We start from the raw sequence: 22,820 nt of genomic DNA, 5'->3' as shown, positions 1-22,820 counted from the left end.
TCTGCCTGATCCACTGAATTAGGTTCATCATAAAGCAACCCGAGCGCCAGAAAAAACGCATCAATATCACATAATGCAGGATCCCCTGACGCAAGGGAAAATGCCCAGTCTTGAGGGTCGCCACGTAATAAAGAAATAATGATCTTTACTTGTTGAACTGGGTCACCAGAGGAGCGGGGTTTCAAAGCCAGAAATAGTTTACAATTATTTTTGAAATTCAGAAACTTAGCTCTATCTCCAGAAAATAACTCAGGAATAGGAATATTAGGTTCTAACTTAGGATTCTGAACCTCTAAATCTTGAATGTTCTGTACACTTATAGCGAGATTATCTATCAAAGAGGACAGACCTTGAATGTCCATGTCTACACCTGTGTTCTGAACCACCCTGATGTAAAGGGGAAAAGAAAGACAAAACACAGTGCAAAGAAAAAAAAATGGTCTCAGAACTTCTCTTTTCCCTCTATTGAGAAGCATTAGTACTTTTGGCCTCCAGTACTGTTATGAACAGGTGATTCAGAACCACAATGGACCTGGTGGTTACGAGCACAGAAAATGACCTGATAGTTGCTAATCACATAGGACGAGCTCTGAGACGTGGAAACTCTGCTGACCGCAATCCCCAATCCTATCACATCACACTAGAGGTAGCCGTGGAGCGCTCCTGACCAGACCTAGGCGCCTCGGGCACAGCCTGAGAAACTAGCTAGCCCTGAAGATAGAAAAATAAGCCTACCTTGCCTCAGAGAAATTCCCCAAAGGAAAAGGCAGCCCCCCACATATAATGACTGTGAGCAAAGATGAAAACACAAACACAGAGATGAAATAGATTTTAGCAAAGTGAGGCCCGACTTACTAAATAGACCGAGGATAGGAAAGATAGCTTTGCGGTCAGCACAAAAACCTACAAACAACCACGCAGAGGGCGCAAAAAGACCCTCCGCACCGACTAACGGTACGGAGGTGCTTCCTCTGCGTCCCAGAGCTTCCAGCAAGCAAGACAAACCAATATAGCAAGCTGGACAGAAAAAATAGCAAACAAAGTAACACCAGCAGAACTTAGCTTATGCAGGGCAGACAGGCCACAAGAACGATCCAGGAGAGAGCCAAACCAATACTGGAACATTGACTGGAGGCCAGGAACAAAGAACTAGGTGGAGTTAAATAGAGCAGCACCTAACAACTTAACCTCGTCACCTGAGGAAGGAAACTCAGAAGCCGCAGCCCCACTCACATCCACCAAAGGAAGCTCATGGACATAACCAGCCGAAGTACCACTCATGACCACAGGAGGGAGCTTGACCACAGAATTCACAACAGATATCCACATTAAAATTGGATGAAGGGTTTAGGAGTTTCAGCTCCTTAACATGTGCCACCCTGTTTTAAAAATGTTTTCTCTGTCCAAATATATATGGACCTAACTGTATTATACTTCACATTAGTGGTAAAATGTCTTCGATACGACTTACATTTATTTATGTAAAAAACGGAAATTTGGTGAAAATTTGGAAAATTTTGCAATTTTCAAACTTTGAATTTTTATGCCCTTAAATCAGAGAAATACGTCACATAAAATAGTTCATAAATAACATTTCCCACATGTCTACTTTACTTCAGCACAATTTTGAAATAAAATTTTTTCGTTAGGAAGTTATAACGGTTAAAATTGACCAACGATTTCTCATTTTTCCAACAAAATTTACAAAACCACTTTTTTAGGGAGCACCTCACATTTGAAGTCACTTTGAGGGGTCTACATGGCATAAAATACCCAAAAGTGACACCATTCTACACCTGGTATGATACGAGCACCTTCAGTTATGGAAGTACTGGGGCCTGCTCCTTCCTGATCTCCAAAGACAGTCAGATCCTATGCAGGTCACAACCAGGGCTGTGCCCTCTGATTGGTGCGATTGATGTAATAGATTGCGCCAATCAGAGTGGGTCCAGGCCATGCCTCGTGTTGCCAGGCAGCAGCCTGTGATTAGTGCTCTTGGAGCAGCGATCAGAAGCTGGAACATCTGATTGCCTGAAACACTGAGAAATGCTGCGGTTGGCTGTTCAGAATTGAACAGCCAATCACAGCGATCGTGGTTGTGGGAGGGTGGCGACAACCCTCAGGATGACAACACCATCTACCAAGAGGTAAGATGGTGCCTGAATTTTAATGCAATCATCGTGACTTCGGTCTCAGTGTCGCACTAAAGAAAATGACGTAATAATCCGTCCCTGGTCAAATAGACCCAGGTCACATGAACAGATTATTATGTCCGATGTCATAAAAGGGTTAAAAACATCCTTACACAGATGAGAGGAGTGCTCACCAAATATAAATACAATTATGACATTTAAATATGTAGGCCTTAACCTCAAAAAGGTAAATTTGATACTGTAATTTCACATTTACAATGGGGTACACCTTGTTGTGGCTGGTGGGCACACACAAATTGGCAATATTGTGCGCCAAGAACCTCTGTTTTATAAGTATAGTCTATATTGCAGTAATGCAATTCAAAATTGTATGCTCACACAAACCTTGGCATATCCAGAGAGCTGCTGAACTTGTTTGTTTGTATATTATTGCAGTCACAGCCACTTGCACTTACATTTGGGGACCGTGACTGCCTCCATCTTTGGCTGAGGGCACTAACCCATATGTCTAAGGCTGTTTTTGATTTATTGCTTCCAATACCAGCGTGCTTTGCACGACTCCTGCTATGGCTTTCTGTCAAACATGTTGATGTCATTCTTTATAAAGCCTCCTACGTTTCCAGTAGTTTGGATACCAGTAGTGATGTTGATGTGCTTCTATACTTGCTGTTCCCTGAACCTGCTGCCCCAATGCTTCATGGCTGAGCTATTGTTTCTTATAGACGGTTCCACTTCACAATGGCAGCACTTGCAGGTAGCCAGCAGGTCAAAATGTCATGAACTGTCTTGTTAGAAAGGCTAAATCTTCTGGCAGTAAGGGTACCGTCACACATAACGATATCGTTAACGATATCGTTGCTTTTTGTGACGTAGCAACGATATCGTTAACTAAATCGTTATGTGTGACAGCGACCAATGATCAGGCCGCTGCTGGGAGATCGTTGGTCGCTGGGGAAAGTCCAGCACTTTATTTCGTCGCTGGATCTCCCGCTGACATCGCTGAATCGGCGTGTGTGACGCCGATTCAGCGATGACGTCACTGGTAACCAGGGTAAACATTGGGTTACTAAGCGCAGGGCCGCACTTAGTAACCCGATGTTTACCCTGGTTACCGTTGTAAATGTAAAAAAACAAACACTACATACTTACATTCCCGGTGTCTGGTCTGACTGACTGGTGAGCGCCAGCCAGCCGTAAAGCACAGCACAGCGGTGACATCACCGCTGTACTTTACGGCCGGCGCTCAGTCAGTGCTGGAAGCTGAAGGCGAGGGACCTGACCAGACACCGGGAATGTAAGTATGTAGTGTTTGTTTTTTTACATTTTACAGCGACCAACGATGCCGGTAACCAGGGTAAACATCGGGTTACTAAGCGCGGCCTTGCGCTTAGTAACCCGATGTTAACCCTGGTTACCCGGGGACTTCAGGATCGTTGGTCGCTGGAGAGCTGTCTGTGTGACAGCTCTCCAGCGACCAAACAGCGACGCTGCAGTGATCGACATCGTTGTCGGTATCGCTGCAGCGTCACTTAAGGTACCTTCACACTGAACGATATCGCTAGCGATCCGTGACGTTGCAGCGTCCTGGCTGGCGATATCGTTCAGTTTGACACGCAGCAGCGATCAGGATCCTGCTGTGATGTTGTTGGTCGCTGCAGAAAGTCCAGAACTTTGTTTCGTCGCTGGACTCCCTGCAGACATCGCTGAATCGGCGTGTGTGACGCGGATTCAGCGATGTCTTCACTGGTAACCAGGGTAAACATCGGGTTACTAAGCGCAGGGCCGCGCTTAGTAACCCGATGTTTACCCTGATTACCAGCGTAAAAGTTAAAAAAACAAACACTACATACTTACCTTCCACTGTCTGTCCCCGGCGCTGTGCTTTCCTGAACTGGCTGTGAGCACCGGCCAGCCGGCCAGCCGGAAAGCACAGCGGTGACGTCACCGCTGTGCTTTCCGGCCGCTGTGCTTACACAGCGCAGAGAAGCAGAGCGCCGGGGGACAGACAGCGGAATGTAAGTATGTAGTGTTTGTTTTTTTTAACTTTTACGCTGGTAACCAAGGTAAACATCGAGTTACTAAGCGCGGCCCTGCGCTCTCTCCAGCGACCAACGATGCCGAGGTCCCCGGGTAACCAGGGTAAACATCGGGTTACTAAGCGCAGGACCGCGCTTAGTAACCCGATGTTTACCCTGGTTACCAACATCGTTGGTCGCTGGAGAGCTGTCTGTGTGACAGCTGTCTAGCGACCAAACAGCGACGCTGCATCGATCGACATCGTTGTCGGTATCGCTGCAGCGTCGCTCAGTGTGAAGGTACCTTTAGTGTGACGATACCTAGCAATCAGCTAAGATTTGCATTCTTTCTTATCTACAGGATATTTATTTGTTCTCTATAAATAGTGATTACAGGCTGATACAGGAAAACCTTTGTTTTCTTCATTGGGATGACTGACAGGATGCCCAGAATAATGCCTGCCCTCAGGAGATTGGAACTTTAGCTCCAATTGTTCAAGTTCTGGTGATAACTTATTACATTTACATACACATACAGTATGTCATTACTTTTACCAAGTAATTGTTGAGAAAAAAAAATCAAAGTGGAGTGAAATGGTGAAACAAAATAAATAATTCTGATATTGCTTTTTGGCTTTTATTTTTACTGTGTCTTACTGTGCAGTAAAAATGACCTGGCAACTAGATTCTTCATTTCAGTACAGGTGCAGTGATACAGAAACGTCATTTTTTTAATATATATATGTAATTTAGTAGGTTAAAAAAGTCAGAATTCTATAAAAATAATATGTTGTCAATATCTCAGAACTTTTTCACATGACCATCGATTATGCTGTAAGAGGGTTTATTTTTCATTTGAGGAGCTGGTTTTTATAGCTAGCATTTTGGGGTGCATTTGACATTTTGATAATTTTTTATTGCATTTATTGGGGAAGGTGAGGTGACCAAAAACATCAATTCTGACTTATCTTTTTTTTCCCTTATGTTGTTTACTATACGAGTGAAATAATGTAATATTTGGCTATATCGGTCTTTTATGAATGTGCTAGGTTGTGATGAAGTAGGGCGAAACAGTGTGCCTCAATAGCCCTAGAGTAGACTACAGAGGAAGGATATAAAACAATTCCAATAAGCATAGTTGGTGGTGCAAAAACGTGCTGAAAAATAAGATGCTGTAAGTATAAATAGTCAGCATACACCCTCCTCGCATGGACACAAAGGATAACTGCCAAAAGCAAATTGAGAACAAGACAAGACCATGCAGTCACAGAATCCAATAAAAAAGGTTGTGATGAAGTAGGGCGAAACAGTGTGCCTCAATAGCCCTAGAGTAGACTACAGAGGAAGGATACAGTGTGTGTGAAAATCCTTCATACCGCTAAGGAAACATCCATAAGATTTAGTACCCGCTATTCCTTGTATATAACCCTTACCAAGTTACCATTCAGTAAAGACTTTATTTTTGAACGGAAGTCTCCTTTATTGATCTGTGGAACCTATGGTCCTGGCAAACCCATAACACTGACTACATGTAGCCCGCATGGGCGTAAGGTCTTCACAGCACGAGTACAAACACCCAGTCAGGACCCATAGTTTCATGTAGCATGCTGGGGCGTAAAAGGAGGAGACGAGTGCCTCACCCACGACTACCACCCCACTCCGCACTAGAGAATGAGGCTGATTGAGGACCTTCAGTAGGCCTCAAGATGCCATCGTAAACCATAGGTAATCTGTGATCTAGACTTAGAAGTGAAATAATTAATAACATATTGATTAAGGTTTCTTTTAACTGGGTAGACACAATTTCCTATACTGAGCATCAACCAATAATACAGAAAGTCAATCTGCCTATGTTTTCTCGCATTTAGATTTTTCCATAATTTTAAGGTTACATCAATGATAAATAAATATTTAAGGGACATGTAACAAAATGAACCACCTTTAGGTTGCAATTATACCTTAGTAATTTCTATGGCACCCTGTGCTACACTATTGTGTAAGTGTAGCCTCAAAAACAATTTTCTCGTAAATTCTATTTTACAAATTGTCATTTCTTTAATGTAAGGATGGGCTACCTGAGTTAGGATCCAGGTTCCAATCTATATCCATCTGAAGGGTTTTGAACCTGTTTTCTGCAACTGCTGTGGGTATTTCAATGGTAGGCAGGGGGTCCACGTGCTCCTCATTAAAACCTTTCTCATTCTTTGATTTACCACCAGCAGATTCTAAAAGCACAAAATGTTATTCAATATCTTCACAATGATGGAAACAAAAGAAAACAATGGGAGACAACTAGATTGAACACCTGAATCGGAAGCATGTCATCTCAACATAGCAAACATATAGAATTAAATCGTCCAAGAGGAGAATCACAAAATGTTTACCTACCTTAGATGAAAGCCAACGGGGATACTTTGTAAATGTGTTTATTTAGGGCTACTATACACTATATAAGAAACAGGAATTGATGTTCCTGTGTCATCTTCAGAAGCCTTTTGTTCTCTAAATGTATAACATTACACTACTGGACCATTGGCAACTGTACAAAGATCTGAAAAGTTCTTCTAAATTTATACTATGTGAGAAACAAGGTTAAGATCAAGCAAGCTTCTAATGGTTATCTGCTTGGCTAATAATCAATAGAAATGAATGTCCTGGAATGCAAGAAGTAAAACACAAGGCTTTGAGGACTGACAGAACGTCTCATCACTAGAGATTCTGTTGGCCGCAAAAAATGTTTGAGGTTAAGCAGCATTTCGATTCTGCAGCTGGATGAGAAGTCTTTTAGACAATATGGGAATGTGGTTTATTCTGGTTTGATAAACATAAACAGCACATCCATAATGCAGATAGCTACTACATATTTCTTAAATAAGATCACCCTGGAAAAAAATAAAAAATGTAAAAATAAAATTAAGTGTCTGAATAATTTGGTTTGAGAAAAATTGTTTTTTGCCAGTGCTTTTGCTTCTATAACAAACTATCATAAAATTAAACAGTTTAAGTCGACATGATCATGTATATTTTATGGCATGGTCACTAGTAAAATACTGGAGGAGAGATATGTGTCACTGAGGATGTTAACTTCAGTGATATGAACCTGGAAAAAATGCTCCAGCACACTAAGTGAGTGCTGAGAAGTGTTAATTGGCCATGTTAAGGGCTTTTGTGGACAGCTGAAGACTGGATGTGAAGCAGTTCATATCTCCATCCCAGGGTGTGGTCCAGAATGTAAATAGACAGCCTTCTGGCTCATTCAGTGTTTGGTGTGGCTGGAGACGAGATCTCCAGAGCTGTGCTTGTGTTGAAGAAAACTGAACCTTGTTGTTATCCTGAGCAGGCAGATCCCTGCAGCCACACAGACTGTACTGTATGCCATTTATATTTGTTTTCTCAATATGCCAGAAGAGCTGTGTTTATTTACTTAACTTTGCAGCAGTATATGCAGCACAATTTTAATAAACCAGTGGAAGATTTAAACGGAATAAATTCTGTGTCTACCTCTGTGAGTAGTCGAGTCAGCTGATCTACCACAATACTTAAAAAAAGAAAAGCTTGACACTATCATCCAGCAAAAAACTTTTTTGTCATTAAATAAACTCCCCCTCTGGCTGGCACATTTCTGTGCTTAGATTGCTGTGTGAGTACATGTGAAAACCAAGAAAAGGCAACATTGAGTGTTACTCACAAGGGCGTACATAGAAATCATGGAGTTGCATAGCAGCCAGGTGAGTCGATCTACCAGAGTTGGTGCTAAAAGTGTGGGCAATCTCCCAAGGAATCAAGTGTGATGGCTGAGGACAAACTGCATGTCTTGGGTGATGGCAGCTATAAGCTAGAAAGGGACGCCGGAGCTGATCAAACACCTGGTCCAAGTCCAGCAGCAGCTAGTACAACAGGAAATTAATAAACTGTTGGTGCAGCAGCTGCAACAACAGCAGCAGCAGCAACAGGAGGTGCTTAAGTGGCAGATGGAACTCCTCGTAGAGGTTGTTCACGGGACGGCGGCAGCCCTCCCCAAGTGCAGGTGATGACTCATATGTCCGGAAGGCTTTCAGAAATGCAGTGCAAAAGATGACCCCGGGTGATGATGTTGAGGAATTTTTAACAGTGTTTGAAAGGGTAGCAGATCGATAGAAGCTGCCACCGGAGCCCCAAAATGCTCATTAAGACCTGATCTTACAGGATGCACAGGAGTATGCCAAATTGAAAACTGAGATATCAGCACTAGGGTTGAGCGACCTTGACCTTTTTAGAGTCGAGTCGTGTTTCGCGAAACCCGACTATCTTAGAAGTCGAGTCGAGTGGAATCGGCCGATTATCGCGAAAAGTCAGGTATCGCTCGAAACACGAAACCCAATGCAAGTCAATGGGGGAGCATAGTCGGCAGTGAGTGGAGGCCAGGAAAACACCTACACTGCCCATTTTAATGGCAAAAACATCCATTCTTTTTACTGAAGCTTGTCAATCGTAATTTAGCTTATAATAATTGGAAGGCATTTGAAATTGGGGGTCATTTGGCTAAAGTTGTGGGGGGTAGGGCTGGTTCAAGTTATTAGTGGGCCCAGGAAATCTGGAACGCGTCACGGCAGTGGAGCAGGGAGAGGAAAGTATTTCAACTTTGCAAGTGCTGTGATCCTGAGCAAGCAGGGGGGGCCCACTCGTTGGCACTGGCACTGGCACAGGGCCCCTCAAAGTACAGCGGTGTGTTTGCACGGCGGGGGCGCCTCCCACCGGCAGCAACACTTTTACGTACTATGAGAGGCCCTGTGCCAGTGACGTCGCCAACTAGTATTCCTCCCCCCACCTGATGAAGGAACCTGCACTTTCATCTGCACCTTCCTCTTTGTCCCCGTGTAAGGTGGTATGGTATGCGGGAAGAGGAACCTGACTTTCAGCAGGGTCACAATCTTGCTGTGTAGCGTGCACGGGGAATTTAGCGTTATGGGTCAATGTACCAGCAGACTCATCTATCACTGGCTGGGCAATGGGCAGGATGAGGAGGAAACACAGATATAGGCCCAAAGAATAAAGTGGGCTAAATGCAGTTCAAAATTGGTAACACAGGACTAACCAGGGGGCATTGCAGTGGAGGACAACTGGAATGAGAGGCTGACACAGAGAGTAGGCCCAAATCAGTAAGTAGTCGAAATGCAGTTCAAAATTGGCAACCGTAGTAAACAGGCGGCACAGCTTTGTTCAGTGGAGGAGAACAGCAAGGAGTGGCAGACACCGATAGTAGGCCCCAACCCAACTAGTAGGCCAAATGCAGTCTAACATTAACAACTACTTAACGAGAGCCTGAAAATGGAATTTCAGGACAGGAAACCAGGAGAACAGCAAGGAGTGGCAGACACCGATAGTAGGCCCCAACCCAACTAGTACGCCAAATGCAGTTGTTCCATTTAACCACAATTTAATGAGAGCCTGAAGATAGAAGCTCAGGAAAGGCAACCTGGAGAACACCTTGTAGTGTAACACACCATCTCTCTACACCCCATACCCAATTTGTAGGCCTAATGCAGTGTAGTTTCCAACAACTACTAAACGAGAGCAGGAAGATCGAAGCAATGGCGAGGAAACCTGGGGAACACCTTGGAGTGGAACACACCATCTCTCTACACCCCATACCCAATTTGTAGGCCTAATGCACTGTAGTTTCCAACAACTACTAAACGAGAGCATTAAGATCGCAGCAATGGCAAGGAAACCTGGGGAACACCTTGGAGTGGAACACACCATCTCTCTACACCCCATACCCAATTTGTAGGCCTAATGCACTGTAGTTTCCAACAACTACTAAACGAGAGCATTAACCCCTTAGCGACCGCCGATACGCCTTTTAACGGCGACCGCTAAGGGTACTTAAACCACAGCGCCGTTAATTAACGGCGCTGTGGAAAAAGTACATAGCGCCCCCCAGAGGCCGATTTTCTCCGGGGTCTCGGCTGCCGGGGGTAGCCGAGACCCCAGAGAACATGATTCGGGGGTTTTTTAACCCTCCCCGCATTTGCGATCGCCGGTAATTAACCGTTTACCGGCGATCGCAAAAAAAAAAAACAAACAAAAAAAAACTCGATCTCTTTTTAACCCCTTTCTGCCAGCTGATGGAATAGTACGTCAGCTGGCAGATCCCCTGCTTTGAGGTGGGCTCCGGCGGTGAGCCCACCTCAAAGCCGCGACATGTCAGCTGTTTTGTACAGCTGACATGTGCGCGCAATGAGCGCGAGCGGAATCGCGATCCGCCCGCGCCCATTAACTAGTTAAATGCCGCCGTCAAGCGCTGACAGCGGCATTTAACTAGCGCTCCCGGCCGCGCGGCCGGAAGTGCTCGCACTGCGGACCCCCGTCACATGATCGGGGGTCAGCAGTGCATCGCCATAACAACCAGAGGTCTCCTTGAGACCTCTATGGTTGTTGATGGCCGATTGCTTTGAGCGCCACCCTGTGGTCAGCGTTCAAAGCAACCTTGCATTTCTGCTACATAGAGGTGATCTGTACTTCACCTCTATGTAGCAGAGCCGATTGAGTTATGCATGCTTCTAGCCTCCTATGGAGGCTATTGAAGCATGCCAAAATTAAAAAAAAAAAGTGATTAAAAATATAAAAAAAAATAAAAAATATATAAAAGTTCAAATCACCCCCCTTTCGCCCCAATCAAAATAAAACAATTAAAAAAAAATCAAACATACACATATTTGGTATCGCCGCGTTCAGAATCGCCCGATCTATCAATAAAAACAAAGGATTAACCTGACCGCTAAATGACGTAGCGAGAAAAAAAATCAAAACGCCAAAATAACGTTTTTTTGGTTGCCGCGACATTGCATTAAAATCGCGCATTTTTTTTTTTTTTTTTTTAGCAAAATTTGGAATTTTTTTTCACCTATCAGATAAAAAATAACCTAGACATGTTTGGTGTCTATGAACTCGTAATGACCTGGAGAATCATAATGGCAGGTTAGTTTTAGCATTTAGTGAACCTAGCAAAAAAGCCAAACAAAAAACAAGTGTGAGATTGCACTTTTTTTGCAATTTCATCACACTTGGAATTTTTTTCCCGTTTTCTGTTACATGGCATGGTAAAATCAATGGTATCTTTCAAAAGTACATCTCGTCCCGCAAAAAATAAGCCCTCACATGGCCATATTGACGGAAAAACAAAAAAGTTATGGCTCTGGGAAGGAGGGGAGCAAAAAACGAAAATGAAAAAGCGGAAAAAGCTCCGTTGGGGTGAAGGGGTTAATTTCTCTGTCCTCCGATGTGATCGCACATCGGAGGACAGAGAAAAGGGGTCCCAGGTTGCCCCCCAATACTCACCTAGCTCCCCCGATGCTCCTCGTGTCTCCCGGTGGGCGCCGCCATCTTCAAAATGGCGGGCGCATGCGCAGTGCGCCCGCCGGCCGGCACCGGGAGAATCTTTGGGGTCTCGGCTGCCGGGGGTAGCCGAGACCCCAAAGAGCATGATCGGGGTCGGTATTACCGACCCCTGTTTTGCGATCGCCGGTAATTAACTGTTTACCGGCGACCGCAAAAAAAAAAAAAAAGTAAAGTGTAATTCTCTGTCCTCTGATGTGATCGCACATCAGAGGACAGAGAAATAGGGGGATTCGGGGACCCTAGCATACTCACCTAGGTCCCTGGATCCTCTTGCTGCTCCTCCTGGCCGCCGGCAGAAGAAAATGGCGGGCGCATGCCCAGTGCGCCCGCCATCTGTCTCCATCTGCCGGCCGGCAGGAGAACAGCAGTTGGGGCTAAAATTAGGGTTAGGGGTAGGGTTAGGGGTAGGGTTAGGGTTAGGGGTAGGGTTAGGGGTAGGGTTAGGGTTAGGGGTAGGGTTAGGGGTAGGGTTAGGGTTAGGGTAGGGTTAGGGTTAGGGTTAGGGGTAGGGTTAGGGTTAGGGGTAGGGTTAGGGGTAGGGTTAGGGGTAGGGGTAGGGTTAGGGCTAGGGTTAGGGCTAGGGTTGGGGCTAAATTTAGGGTTAGGGTTGGGGCTAAATTTAGGGTTAGGGTTGGGGCTAAATTTAGGGTTATGCTTCTTTCACACTTACGTCGGTACGGAGCCGTCGCAATGCGTCGGCCCGACATACCGACGCACGTTATGAAAATTGTGCACAACGTGGGCAGCAGCTGTAGTTTTTCAAAGCATCCGCTGCCCAATCTATGTCCTGGGGAGGAGGGGGCGGAGTTACGGCCACGCATGCACGGTCAGAAATGGCGGATGCGACGTACAAAAAAACGTTTCATTGAACGTTTTTTTGTGCCGACGCTCCGCCAAAACACAACTGATCCAGTGCACGACGGACGCGATGTGTGGCCATCCGTCACGATCCGTCGGCAATACAAGTCTATGGGCAAAAAACGCATCCTGCGGGCACATTTGCAGTATCCGTTTCTTGTCCAAAACGACGGATTGCGACGGAATGCCAAACGACGCAAGTGTGAAAGTAGCCTTAGGGCTAGGGTTAGGGTTGGGGCTAAAGTTAGGGCTAGGGTTGGGGCTAAAGTTAGGGTTAGAGCTGGGATTAGGGTTAGGGTTTGGATTAGGGTTGGTATTAGGGTTAGGGTTGGCATTAGGGTTACGCTTGGGATTAGGGTTAGGTTTGGGATTAGGGTTAAGGTTAGGGTTGTGATTAGGGGTGTATTGGGATTAGGGTTAGGTTTGAGGTTAGGGTTGAGATTAGGATTAGGGGTGTGTTGGATTTAGGCTTTTGATTAGGGTTATGGTTAGGGTTGACATTAGGGTTGTTTTGGGGTAAGGGTTGTGATTATGGTTAGGGTTAGTGATTAGGATTATGGATCAGGTTGGGATTAGGGTTAGGGGTGTGTTGGGGTTAGGGTTGGAGCTAGAATTGGGGGGTTTCCACTGTTTAGGTACATCAGGGGGTCTCCAAACACGACAGCGAATTTGGCGCTCAAAAAGTCAAATGGTGCTCCCTCCCTTCTGAGCTCTGCCGTGCGCCCAAACAGTGGGTTACCCCCACATATGGGGCATCAGCGTACTCGGGATAAATTGGACAACAACTTCTAGGGTCCAATTTCTCTTGTTACTCTTGTGAAAATAAAAACTTGGGGGCTACAATATCTTTTTTGTGGAAAAAAATTTTTTTTTATTTTCACGACTCTGCATTCTAAACTTCTGTGAAGCACTTGGGCATTCAAAGTTCTCACCACACATCTAGATAAGTTCCTTGGGGGGTCTAGTTTCCAAAATGGGGTCACTTGTGGAGGGTTTCTACTGGTTAGGTACATCAGGGGCTCTGCAAACGCAACATAATACCCGCAGACCATTCTATCAAAGTCTGCATTCCAAAACGGCGCTCCTTCCTTCCGAGCTCTGCCGTGCGCCCAAACAGTGGTTTACCCCCACATATGGGGTACCAGCATACTCAGGACAAATTGGACAACAACTTTTGGGGTCCAATTTCTCTTGTTACCCTTGTGAAAATAAAAACTTGGGGGCTAATAATCTTTTTTGTGGAAAAAAAAATATTTTTTATTTTCACGGCTCTGCATTATAAACTTCTGTGAAGCACTTGGGCATTCAAGGTTCTCACCACACATCTAGATAAGTTCCATGGGGGGTCTAGTTTCCAAAATGGGGTCACTTGTGGGGGATTTCTACTGTTTAGGCACATCAGGGGCTCTCCAAACGCGACATGGCGTCCGATCTCAATTCCAGCCAATTCTACATTGAAAAAGTAAAACGGCACTCTTTCTCTTCCAAGCTCTGCGGTGCGCCCAAACAGTGGTTTACCCCCACATATTGGGTATCGACGTACTTAGGAGAAATTGCACAACAACTTTAGTGGTCTAATTTCTCCTGTTACCCTTGTGAAAATAAAAATTTGTGGGCAAAAAGATCATTTTTGTAGAAAAAATGCAATTTTTTTTTTCACGGCTCTACGTTATAAACTTCTGTGAAGCACATGGGGGTTCAAAGTGCTCGCCACACATCTAGATAAGTTCCTTAAGGGGTCTAGTTTCCAAAATGGTGTCACTTGTGGGGGGTTTCCACTGTTTAGGCACATCAGGGGCTCTCCAAACGCGACATGGCGTCCAATCTCAATTCCAGACAATTCTACATTGAAAAAGTAAAACGGCGCTCCTTCACTTCCAAGCTCTGCGGTGCGCCCAAACAGTGGTTTACCCTCACATATGGGGTATCGACGTATTCAGGAGAAATCGCACAACAACTTTTGTGGTCTAATTTCTCCTGTTACCCTTGTGAAAATAAGAATTTGTGGGCAAAAAGATCATTTTTGTGTAAACAAAAGCGATTTTTTATTTTAACGGCTCTACGTTATAAACTTCTGTGAAGCACTTGGGGGTTCAAAGTGCTCACCACACATCTAGATAAGTTCCTTAAGGGGTCTAGTTTCCAAAATGGTGTCACTTGTGGGGAGTTTCCACTGTTTAGGCACATCAGGGGCTCTCTAAACGTGACATGGCGTCCGATCTCAATTCCAGCCAATTCTGCATTGAAAAAGTCAAACGGCACTCCTTCACTTCCAAGCTCTGCGGTGCGCCCAAACAGTGGTTTACCCCCACATATGGGGTATTGGCGTATTCAGGAGAAATTGCATAACAAAATTTATGGTTACATTTCTGTTTTTACACTTGTGAAAATAAAAAAAATGGTTCTGAATTAAGATGTTTGCAAAAAAAAGTTAAATGTTCATTTTTTCCTTCCACATTGTTTCAGTTCCTGTGAAGCACGTAAAGGGTTAATAAACTTCTTGAATGTGGTTTTGAGAACCTTAAGGGGTGTAGTTTTTAGAATGGTGTCACACTTCATTATTTTCTATCATATAGACCCCTCAAAATGACTTCAAATGTGATGTGGTCCCTAAAAAAAAATGGTGTTGTAAAAATGAGAAATTGCTGGTCAAATTTTAACCCTTATAACTCCCTAACAAAAAAAAATTTTGTTTCCAAAATTGTGCTGATGTAAAGTAGACATGTGGGAAATGTTATTTATTAACTATTTTTCGTGACATATCTCTCTGATTTAAGGGCATAAAAATACAAAGTTTGAACATTTCAAAATTTTAAAAATTTTCGCCATATTTCCGTTTTTTTCATAAATAATCGCAAGTAATATCGAAGAAATGTTACCACTAACATGAAGTACAATATGTCACGAAAAAAAAATCTCAGAATCAGCGGGATCCGTTGAAGCGTTCCAGAGTTATAACCTCATAAAGTGACAGTGGTCAGAATTGCAAAAATTGGCCTGGTCATTAAGTACCAAATTGGCTCTGTCACTAAGGGGTTAAGATCGAGCAATGGCGAGGAAACCTGGGGAACACCTTGGAGTGGAACACACCATCTCTCTACACCCCATACCCAATTTGTAGGCCTAATGCACTGTAGTTTCCAACAACTACTAAACGAGAGCATTAAGATCGCAGCAATGGCGAGGAAACCTGGGGAACACCTTGGAGTGGAACACACCATCTCTACACCCCAGACCCAACTTGTAGGCCGAATGCAGTGTTGTTTTCAACAACTATTTAAGAAGAGCCTGAAGATCAAAGCTCAGAAAAGGCAACCCGGGGAACACCTTGGAGCGGCAGACACTGGTAGTAGGCTGTAAACCCCAAATTTTGGTCAATGGAGTTTATGAAATGTTCCAGGGGTACACAGGCAGCATTGGTGTGGTAAGCGGAGGACAATTTATATTTGGGACTGCAGACAGACTTTGTAGGCTGTCCCCTGTGGACCATGCATCCACAACATTAACCCAGTGCGCCGTAATGGACATCTAACCTTTCGTGGACATGCCTACTGGTCCATGCATCTGTTGTCAGGTGCACCTTTCTACTATTAGATAGCCAGAGAGCATGGACAATGCAGATTTTTACATGATGCTGTAGTGCTGGGATGGCTTTTCTCGCAAAAGAAGTGACGACTGGGTAGCTCTTACCGTGGTACAGCGTAGTCCATCTGGGCTTTATAATTGTAAAATAGAGAAAAAAAATTGGCTGTATGCACTTTAAAATAGGTTACAGGGGTACACGGGCGGCAGTGGTCTGGTCAGTGTAGTTGTAGTAGAAAGAAGGGACCGCAGACAGGCTTCGAAGGCCTAACATAAAAAAATAGGGCTGTTGGCAATTTAAAATTGGTTCCAGGGGTACACGGGCAGCAGTACAATGGTCAGTGGAGGCCTAGTGGAAGGAGGGACCGCAGACAGGCTTCGAAGGCCTAACATAACAAAAATAGGGGTGCAGGCAATTTAACATTGGTTCCAGGGGTACACGGGCAGCAGTGGTCTGGTCAGTGTGGTAGTAGTAGAAAGAAAGGACTGCAGACAGGCTTCGAAGGCCTAACATAACAAAATTGGGCTGTTGGCAATTTAAAATTGGTTCCAGGGGTACACGGGCAGCAGTACAATGGTCAGTGGAGGCCTAGTGGAAGGAGGGACCGCAGACAGGCTTCGAAGGCCTAACATAACAAAAATGTCAATACAATGGTATTGTCAGTGCCAGGCATTGAAGGATGTCAGTGCATAGACTAAACATTGGTGGAGCTGTGAGAGATAATTTTGCAAGTGGTAGAGCACTGTTTGAGCTGGGGGGGGGGGGAACTGTCTTGTGGCCGGCGGTACAGGCCCAGGGCCCCTCATATTACAACGGTGTGTCTGACGTTGGGTGCGCACCACCACCGCCAGAGACACTTTATTGTACTATGAGGGACCCAGTGGCAGTGCCGTCGACCAAAAGCGGGCACACCCACCTCTTCAGAAAAAAAACAGCACTCTCACGGGTGCTGGCGCCAAGTGGCGATACCACGGCCCCGTGTGGGGAGTTTGGCCATTTAGGGAGGTGTAAACATGTCGTATGCTGGACAATCAGGTGCAGCAAATTACGATATTGGAAAAGTCATTCATAATAGTCCACAGGCAAAACCTTTTCATAGGAAAGCTAGGTGTCAGCCGGGCAAGGTGGGGCAAAAGATTTCGAAATCCAGTTGTGGTTCATTTTAATGAAGGTTAGATCATCTACATTTTGGGTAGCCAGACGAGTCCTTTTTTCTGTTAGTATTGAACCTGCAGCACTGAATACTCTTTCTGATAGGACACTAGCTGCCGGGCAAGCAAGCTCCTGCAATGCATATTCAGCCAATTCTGGCCAGGTGTCTAATTTGGATGCCCAGTAATCAAATGGGAATGACGGTTGAGGGAGAACGTCGATAAGGGATGAAAAATAGTTAGTAACCATACTGGACAAATGTTGTCTCCTGTCACTTTGAATTGATGCTGCAGTACCTGTCCTGTCTGCGGTCATAGCAAAATCACTCCACAACCTGGTCAGAAAACCCCTCTGGCCAACGCCACTTCTGATTTCTGCCCCTCTAACACCTCTGGTCTGCTGGCCCCTGCAGCTCGTGTGAGAACGATCACGGGCGCTGTGTGCAGGGAATGCCAGAAGCAAACGGTCAACAAGAGTTGATTGTTTGGTTGCTAATATTATTTCCAAGTTCTCATGTGGCATTATATTTTGCAATTTGCCTTTATAGCGAGGATCAAGGAGGCAGGCCAACCAGTAATCGTCATCATTCATCATTTTACTAATGCGTGTGTCCCTTTTGAGGATACATAAGGCATAATCCGCCATGTGGGCCAAAGTTCCAGTTATCAAATCTGCGGTTGTGCTTGGTTGAGGGGCAGTTTCAGGCAAATCCACGTCACTTGTGTCCCTCCAAAAACCAGAACCCGGCCTTGCCGCGCCAACAATTTCCAGTGGCCCCGGAAAAGCTTCCTCATTAAAAATATAATCATCCCCATCATCCTCCTCGTCCTCCTCCTCCTCTTCGCCCGCTACCTCGTCCTGTACACTGCCCTGGCCAGACAATGGCTGACTGTCATCAAGGCTTTCCTCTTCCTCAGCTGCAGACGCCTGATCCTTTATGTGCGTCAAACTTTGCATCAGCAGACGCATTAGGGGGATGCTCATGCTTATTATGGCGTTGTCTGCACTAACCAGCCGTGTGCATTCCTCAAAACACTGAAGGACTTGACACATGTCTTGAATCTTCGACCACTGCACACCTGACAACTCCATGTCTGCCATCCTACTGCCTGCCCGTGTATGTGTATCCTCCCACAAAAACATAACAGCCCGCCTCTGTTCGCACAGTCTCTGAAGCATGTGCAGTGTTGAGTTCCACCTTGTTGCAACGTCTATGATTAGGCGATGCTGGGGAAGGTTCAAAGAACGCTGATAGGTCTGCATACGGCTGGAGTGTACGGGCGAACGGCGGATATGTGAGCAAAGTCCACGCACTTTGAGGAGCAGGTCGTATAACCCCGGATAACTTTTCAGGAAGCACTGCACCACCCGGTTTAAGGTGTGAGCCAGGCAAGGAATGTGTTTCAGTTGGGAAAGGGAGATGGCAGCCATGAAATTCCTTCCGTTATCACTCACTACCTTGCCTGCCTCAAGATCTACAGTGCCCAGCCACGACTGCATTTCTTTCTGCAAGAACTCGGGCAGAGCTTCCGCGGTGTGTCTGTTGTCGCCCAAACACTTCATAGCCAATACAGCCTGCTGACGTTTGCCAGTAGCTGCCCCATAATGGGAGACCTGGTGTGCAACAGTGGCAGCTGCGGATGGAGTGGTTGTGCGACTGCGGTCTGTGGACGAGCTCTCGCTTCTGCAGGAGGACGAGGAGGAGGAGGAGGGGGTGCGAACGGCTACAGCCAACTGTTTCCTAGACCGTGGGCTAGGCAGAACTGTCCCAAAATTGCTGTCCCCTGTGGACCCTGCATCCACAACATTCACCCAGTGTGCCGTGATGGACACGTAACGTCCCTGGCCATGCCTACTGGTCCATGCATCTGTTGTCAGGTGCACCTTTGTGCTCACAGATTGCCTGAGTGCATGGACGATGCGCTCTTTAACATGCTGGTGGAGGGCTGGGATGGCTTTTCTGGAAAAAAAGTGTCGACTGGGTAGCTCGTAGCGTGGTACAGCGTAGTCCATCAGGGCTTTGAAAGCTTCGCTTTCAACTAACCGGTAGGGCATCATCTCTAACGAGATTAGTCTAGCTATGTGGGCGTTCAAACCCTGTGTACGCGGATGCGAGGCTAAGTACTTCCTTTTTCTAACCATAGTCTCATGTAGGGTGAGCTGGACTGGAGAGCTGGAGATCGTGGAACTAGCGGGGGTGCCGGTGGACATGGCAGACTGAGAGACGGTGGGAGATGGTATTGTTGCCGCCGGTGCCCTAGATGCAGTGTTTCCTACTACGAAACTCGTGATTCCCTGACCCTGACTGCTTTGGCCTGGCAAAGAAACCTGCACAGATACTGCAGGTGGTGCGGAAAATGGTGGCCCTACACTGCCGGAAGGGATGTTGCGTTGATGACTAGCTTCATTGGCCGAGGGTGCTACAACCTTAAGGGACGTTTGGTAGTTAGTCCAAGCTTGCAAATGCATGGTGGTTAAATGTCTATGCATGCAACTTGTATTGAGACTTTTCAGATTCTGCCCTCTGCTTAAGGTAGTTGAACATTTTTGACAGATGACTTTGGTTGTTTAAAAAAATGCCAGACTGCACTCTTTCTAGCATCGGATACCTTTTCAGGCATTGCAGACTGAGCTTTAACCGGATGGCCACGCTGTCCTCCAACAGGTTTTGGCTTTGCCACGCGTTTTGGGCAAAATACGGGCCCGGCAGATGGAACCTGTTGCGATGTTGATGCCTGCTGCGGCCCCTCCTCCTCCGCTTCAGAACTGCTGCCGCCTGCACCCTGTTCCCCCAATGGCTGCCAATCGGGGTCAACAACTGGGTCATCTATTACCTCTTCTTGTAGCTCATGTGCAACTTCGTCTGTGTCACCGTGTCGGTCGGTGGTATAGCGTTCGTGATGGGGCAACATAGTCTCATCAGGGTCTGATTCTTGATCATTACCCTGCGAGGGCAATGTTGTGGTCTGAGTCAAAAGACCAGCATAGTAGTCTGGCTGTGGCTGTGCATCAGTGCACTCCATGTCAGATTCAACTTGTAATGGGCATGGACTGTTAACTGCTTCACTTTCTAAGCCAGGGACGGTATGTGTAAAGAGCTCCATGGAGTAACCCGTTGTGTCGCCTGCTGCATTCTTCTCTGTTGTTGTTTTTGCTGAAGAGGACAAGGAAGCGACTTGTCCCTGACCGTGAACATCCACTAACGACGCGCTGCTTTTACATTTACCAGTATCACGAGAGGAGGCAAAAGAGCTAGAGGCTGAGTCAGCAAGATAAGCCAAAACTTGCTCTTGCTGCTCTGGCTTTAAAAGCGGTTTTCCTACTCCCAGAAAAGGGAGCGTTCGAGGCCTTGTGTAGCCAGACGACGAACCTGGCTCCACAGCTCCAGACTTAGGTGCAATATTTTTTTTCCCACGACCACCTGATGCTCCACCACTACCACTACCCTCATTACCAGCTGACAATGAACGCCCCCGGCCACGACCTCTTCCACCAGACTTCCTCATTGTTTTAAAAACGTAACCAAACTAACGGTATTTGTTGCTGTCACACAACTTACACGGTGAGCTATAACTTCAGTATGATTTAGCTACCCCTTTACAGGTGGGTGAGACCACAACGAAAATCAGGCACAATGTTACACACTCTGTTTTTGGTGGCACCAAATGAGAGAGATGCCACACACGCAGGACTGTCACTGAAGCACAAATGTAAATATTAATCTCCCACTGTTTTTTTATTTTTTTTTTATTTTTTCAGGGAGACTTTAGAAACAAAATAAAATAAAATGATTTTTTCAGGAAGAATTTAGAGAACCAAATAACATAAAATGATTTTTCCAATGACAATTTAGAAACCAAATAAAAAAAAAAAAAAAGGCTTTCTATGCCCCACTGAGTGAGAGATGCCACACACAGGAGTCAGGAGTGGCACACAAACCCAGAGGCCAATATTTTTCTCCCAATGATTGATGTAGTGATTTTTTCAGGTAGATTTTGGAACCCAAATCAAGCTAAAAAAATAATAGGCTTTCTATGGCCCACAATTGGAGAGAGAGAGAGAGATGGCACACCCAGGAGTCAAGACTGGCACACAAGCAGAAAGGGCAATATTAATCTCCCACTGATTTGATTTTTTTTTTTTTTCAGGGAGACTTTGGAAAAAAAAAATAAATAAATAAAATGATTTTTTCAGGAAGAATTTAGAAACCAAATAAAATAAAATGATTTTTTCAGGGAGAATTTAGAAAACAAATAAAACAAAAAATAGGCTTTCCATGGCCCACTGAGTGAGAGATGACGCACACAGGAGTCAGGAGTGGCACACAAGCCCAGAGGCCAATATTTTTCTCCCAATGATTGATGTAGTGATTTTTTCAGGTAGATTTTGGAACCCAAATCAAGCAAAAAAATAATAGGCTTTCTATGGCCCACAATTGGAGAGAGAGAGAGAGATGGCACACCCAGGAGTCAAGACTGGCACACAAGCAGAAAGGGCAATATTAATCTCCCACTTTTTTTTTTTTTTTTTTTTTCAGGGAGACTTTAGAAAAAAAAAATAGAATAAAATGATTTTTTCAGGAAGAATTTAGAAACCAAATAAAATAAAATGATTTTTTCAGGAAGAATTTAGAGAACCAAATAACATAAAATGATTTTTCCAATGACAATTTAGAAACCAAATAAAAAAAAAAAAAAGGCTTTCTATGCCCCACTGAGTGAGAGATGCCACACACAGGAGTCAGGAGTGGCACACAAACCCAGAGGCCAATATTTTTCTCCCAATGATTGATGTAGTGATTTTTTCAGGTAGATTTTGAAACCCAAATCAAGCTAAAAAAATAATAGGCTTTCTATGGCCCACAATTGGAGAGAGAGAGAGAGATGGCACACCCAGGAGTCAAGACTGGCACACAAGCAGAAAGGGCAATATTAATCTCCCACTGATTTGATTTTTTTTTTTTTTCAGGGAGACTTTGGAAAAAAAAAATAAATAAATAAAATGATTTTTTCAGGAAGAATTTAGAAACCAAATAAAATAAAATGATTTTTTCAGGGAGAATTTAGAAAACAAATAAAACAAAAAATAGGCTTTCCATGGCCCACTGAGTGAGAGATGACGCACACAGGAGTCAGGAGTGGCACACAAGCCCAGAGGCCAATATTTTTCTCCCAATGATTGATGTAGTGATTTTTTCAGGTAGATTTTGGAACCCAAATCAAGCAAAAAAATAATAGGCTTTCTATGGCCCACAATTGGAGAGAGAGAGAGAGATGGCACACCCAGGAGTCAAGACTGGCACACAAGCAGAAAGGGCAATATTAATCTCCCACTTTTTTTTTTTTTTTTTTTCAGGGAGACTTTAGAAAAAAAAAATAGAATAAAATGATTTTTTCAGGAAGAATTTAGAAACCAAATAAAATAAAATGATTTTTTCAGGGAGAATTTAGAAAACAAATAAAACAAAAAATAGGCTTTCTATGGCCCACTGAGTGAGAGATGACGCACACAGGAGTCAGGAGTGGCACACAAGCCCAGAGGCCAATATTTTTCTCCCAATGATTGATGTAGTGATTTTTTCAGGTAGATTTTGGAACCCAAATCAAGCTAAAAAAATAATAGGCTTTCTATGGCCCACAATTGGAGAGAGAGAGAGAGATGGCACACCCAGGAGTCAAG

General features: G+C 44.8%; 1 protein-coding gene across 3 annotated transcripts in view; it reads right to left on the bottom strand.

Annotated features, from left to right (window-relative positions):
- The window catches only part of KIAA2012 (KIAA2012 ortholog), a 401,298-nt gene that overhangs the window by 279,946 nt on the left and 98,532 nt on the right, over positions 1–22,820 (bottom strand). For all 3 annotated transcript variants that reach the window (XM_069733571.1, XM_069733572.1, XM_069733570.1), the window contains exon 9: positions 6,244–6,393. In XM_069733571.1, coding sequence (XP_069589672.1) covers positions 6,244–6,393 — 150 coding nt within the window. The remainder of the gene's footprint in view (positions 1–6,243; positions 6,394–22,820) is intronic.

The sequence above is a fragment of the Ranitomeya imitator genome, chromosome 7 (assembly GCF_032444005.1).
Source record: "Ranitomeya imitator isolate aRanImi1 chromosome 7, aRanImi1.pri, whole genome shotgun sequence".
NCBI lineage: Eukaryota > Metazoa > Chordata > Amphibia > Anura > Dendrobatidae > Ranitomeya > Ranitomeya imitator.
This window is presented reverse-complemented; position numbering and strand designations above follow the sequence as displayed.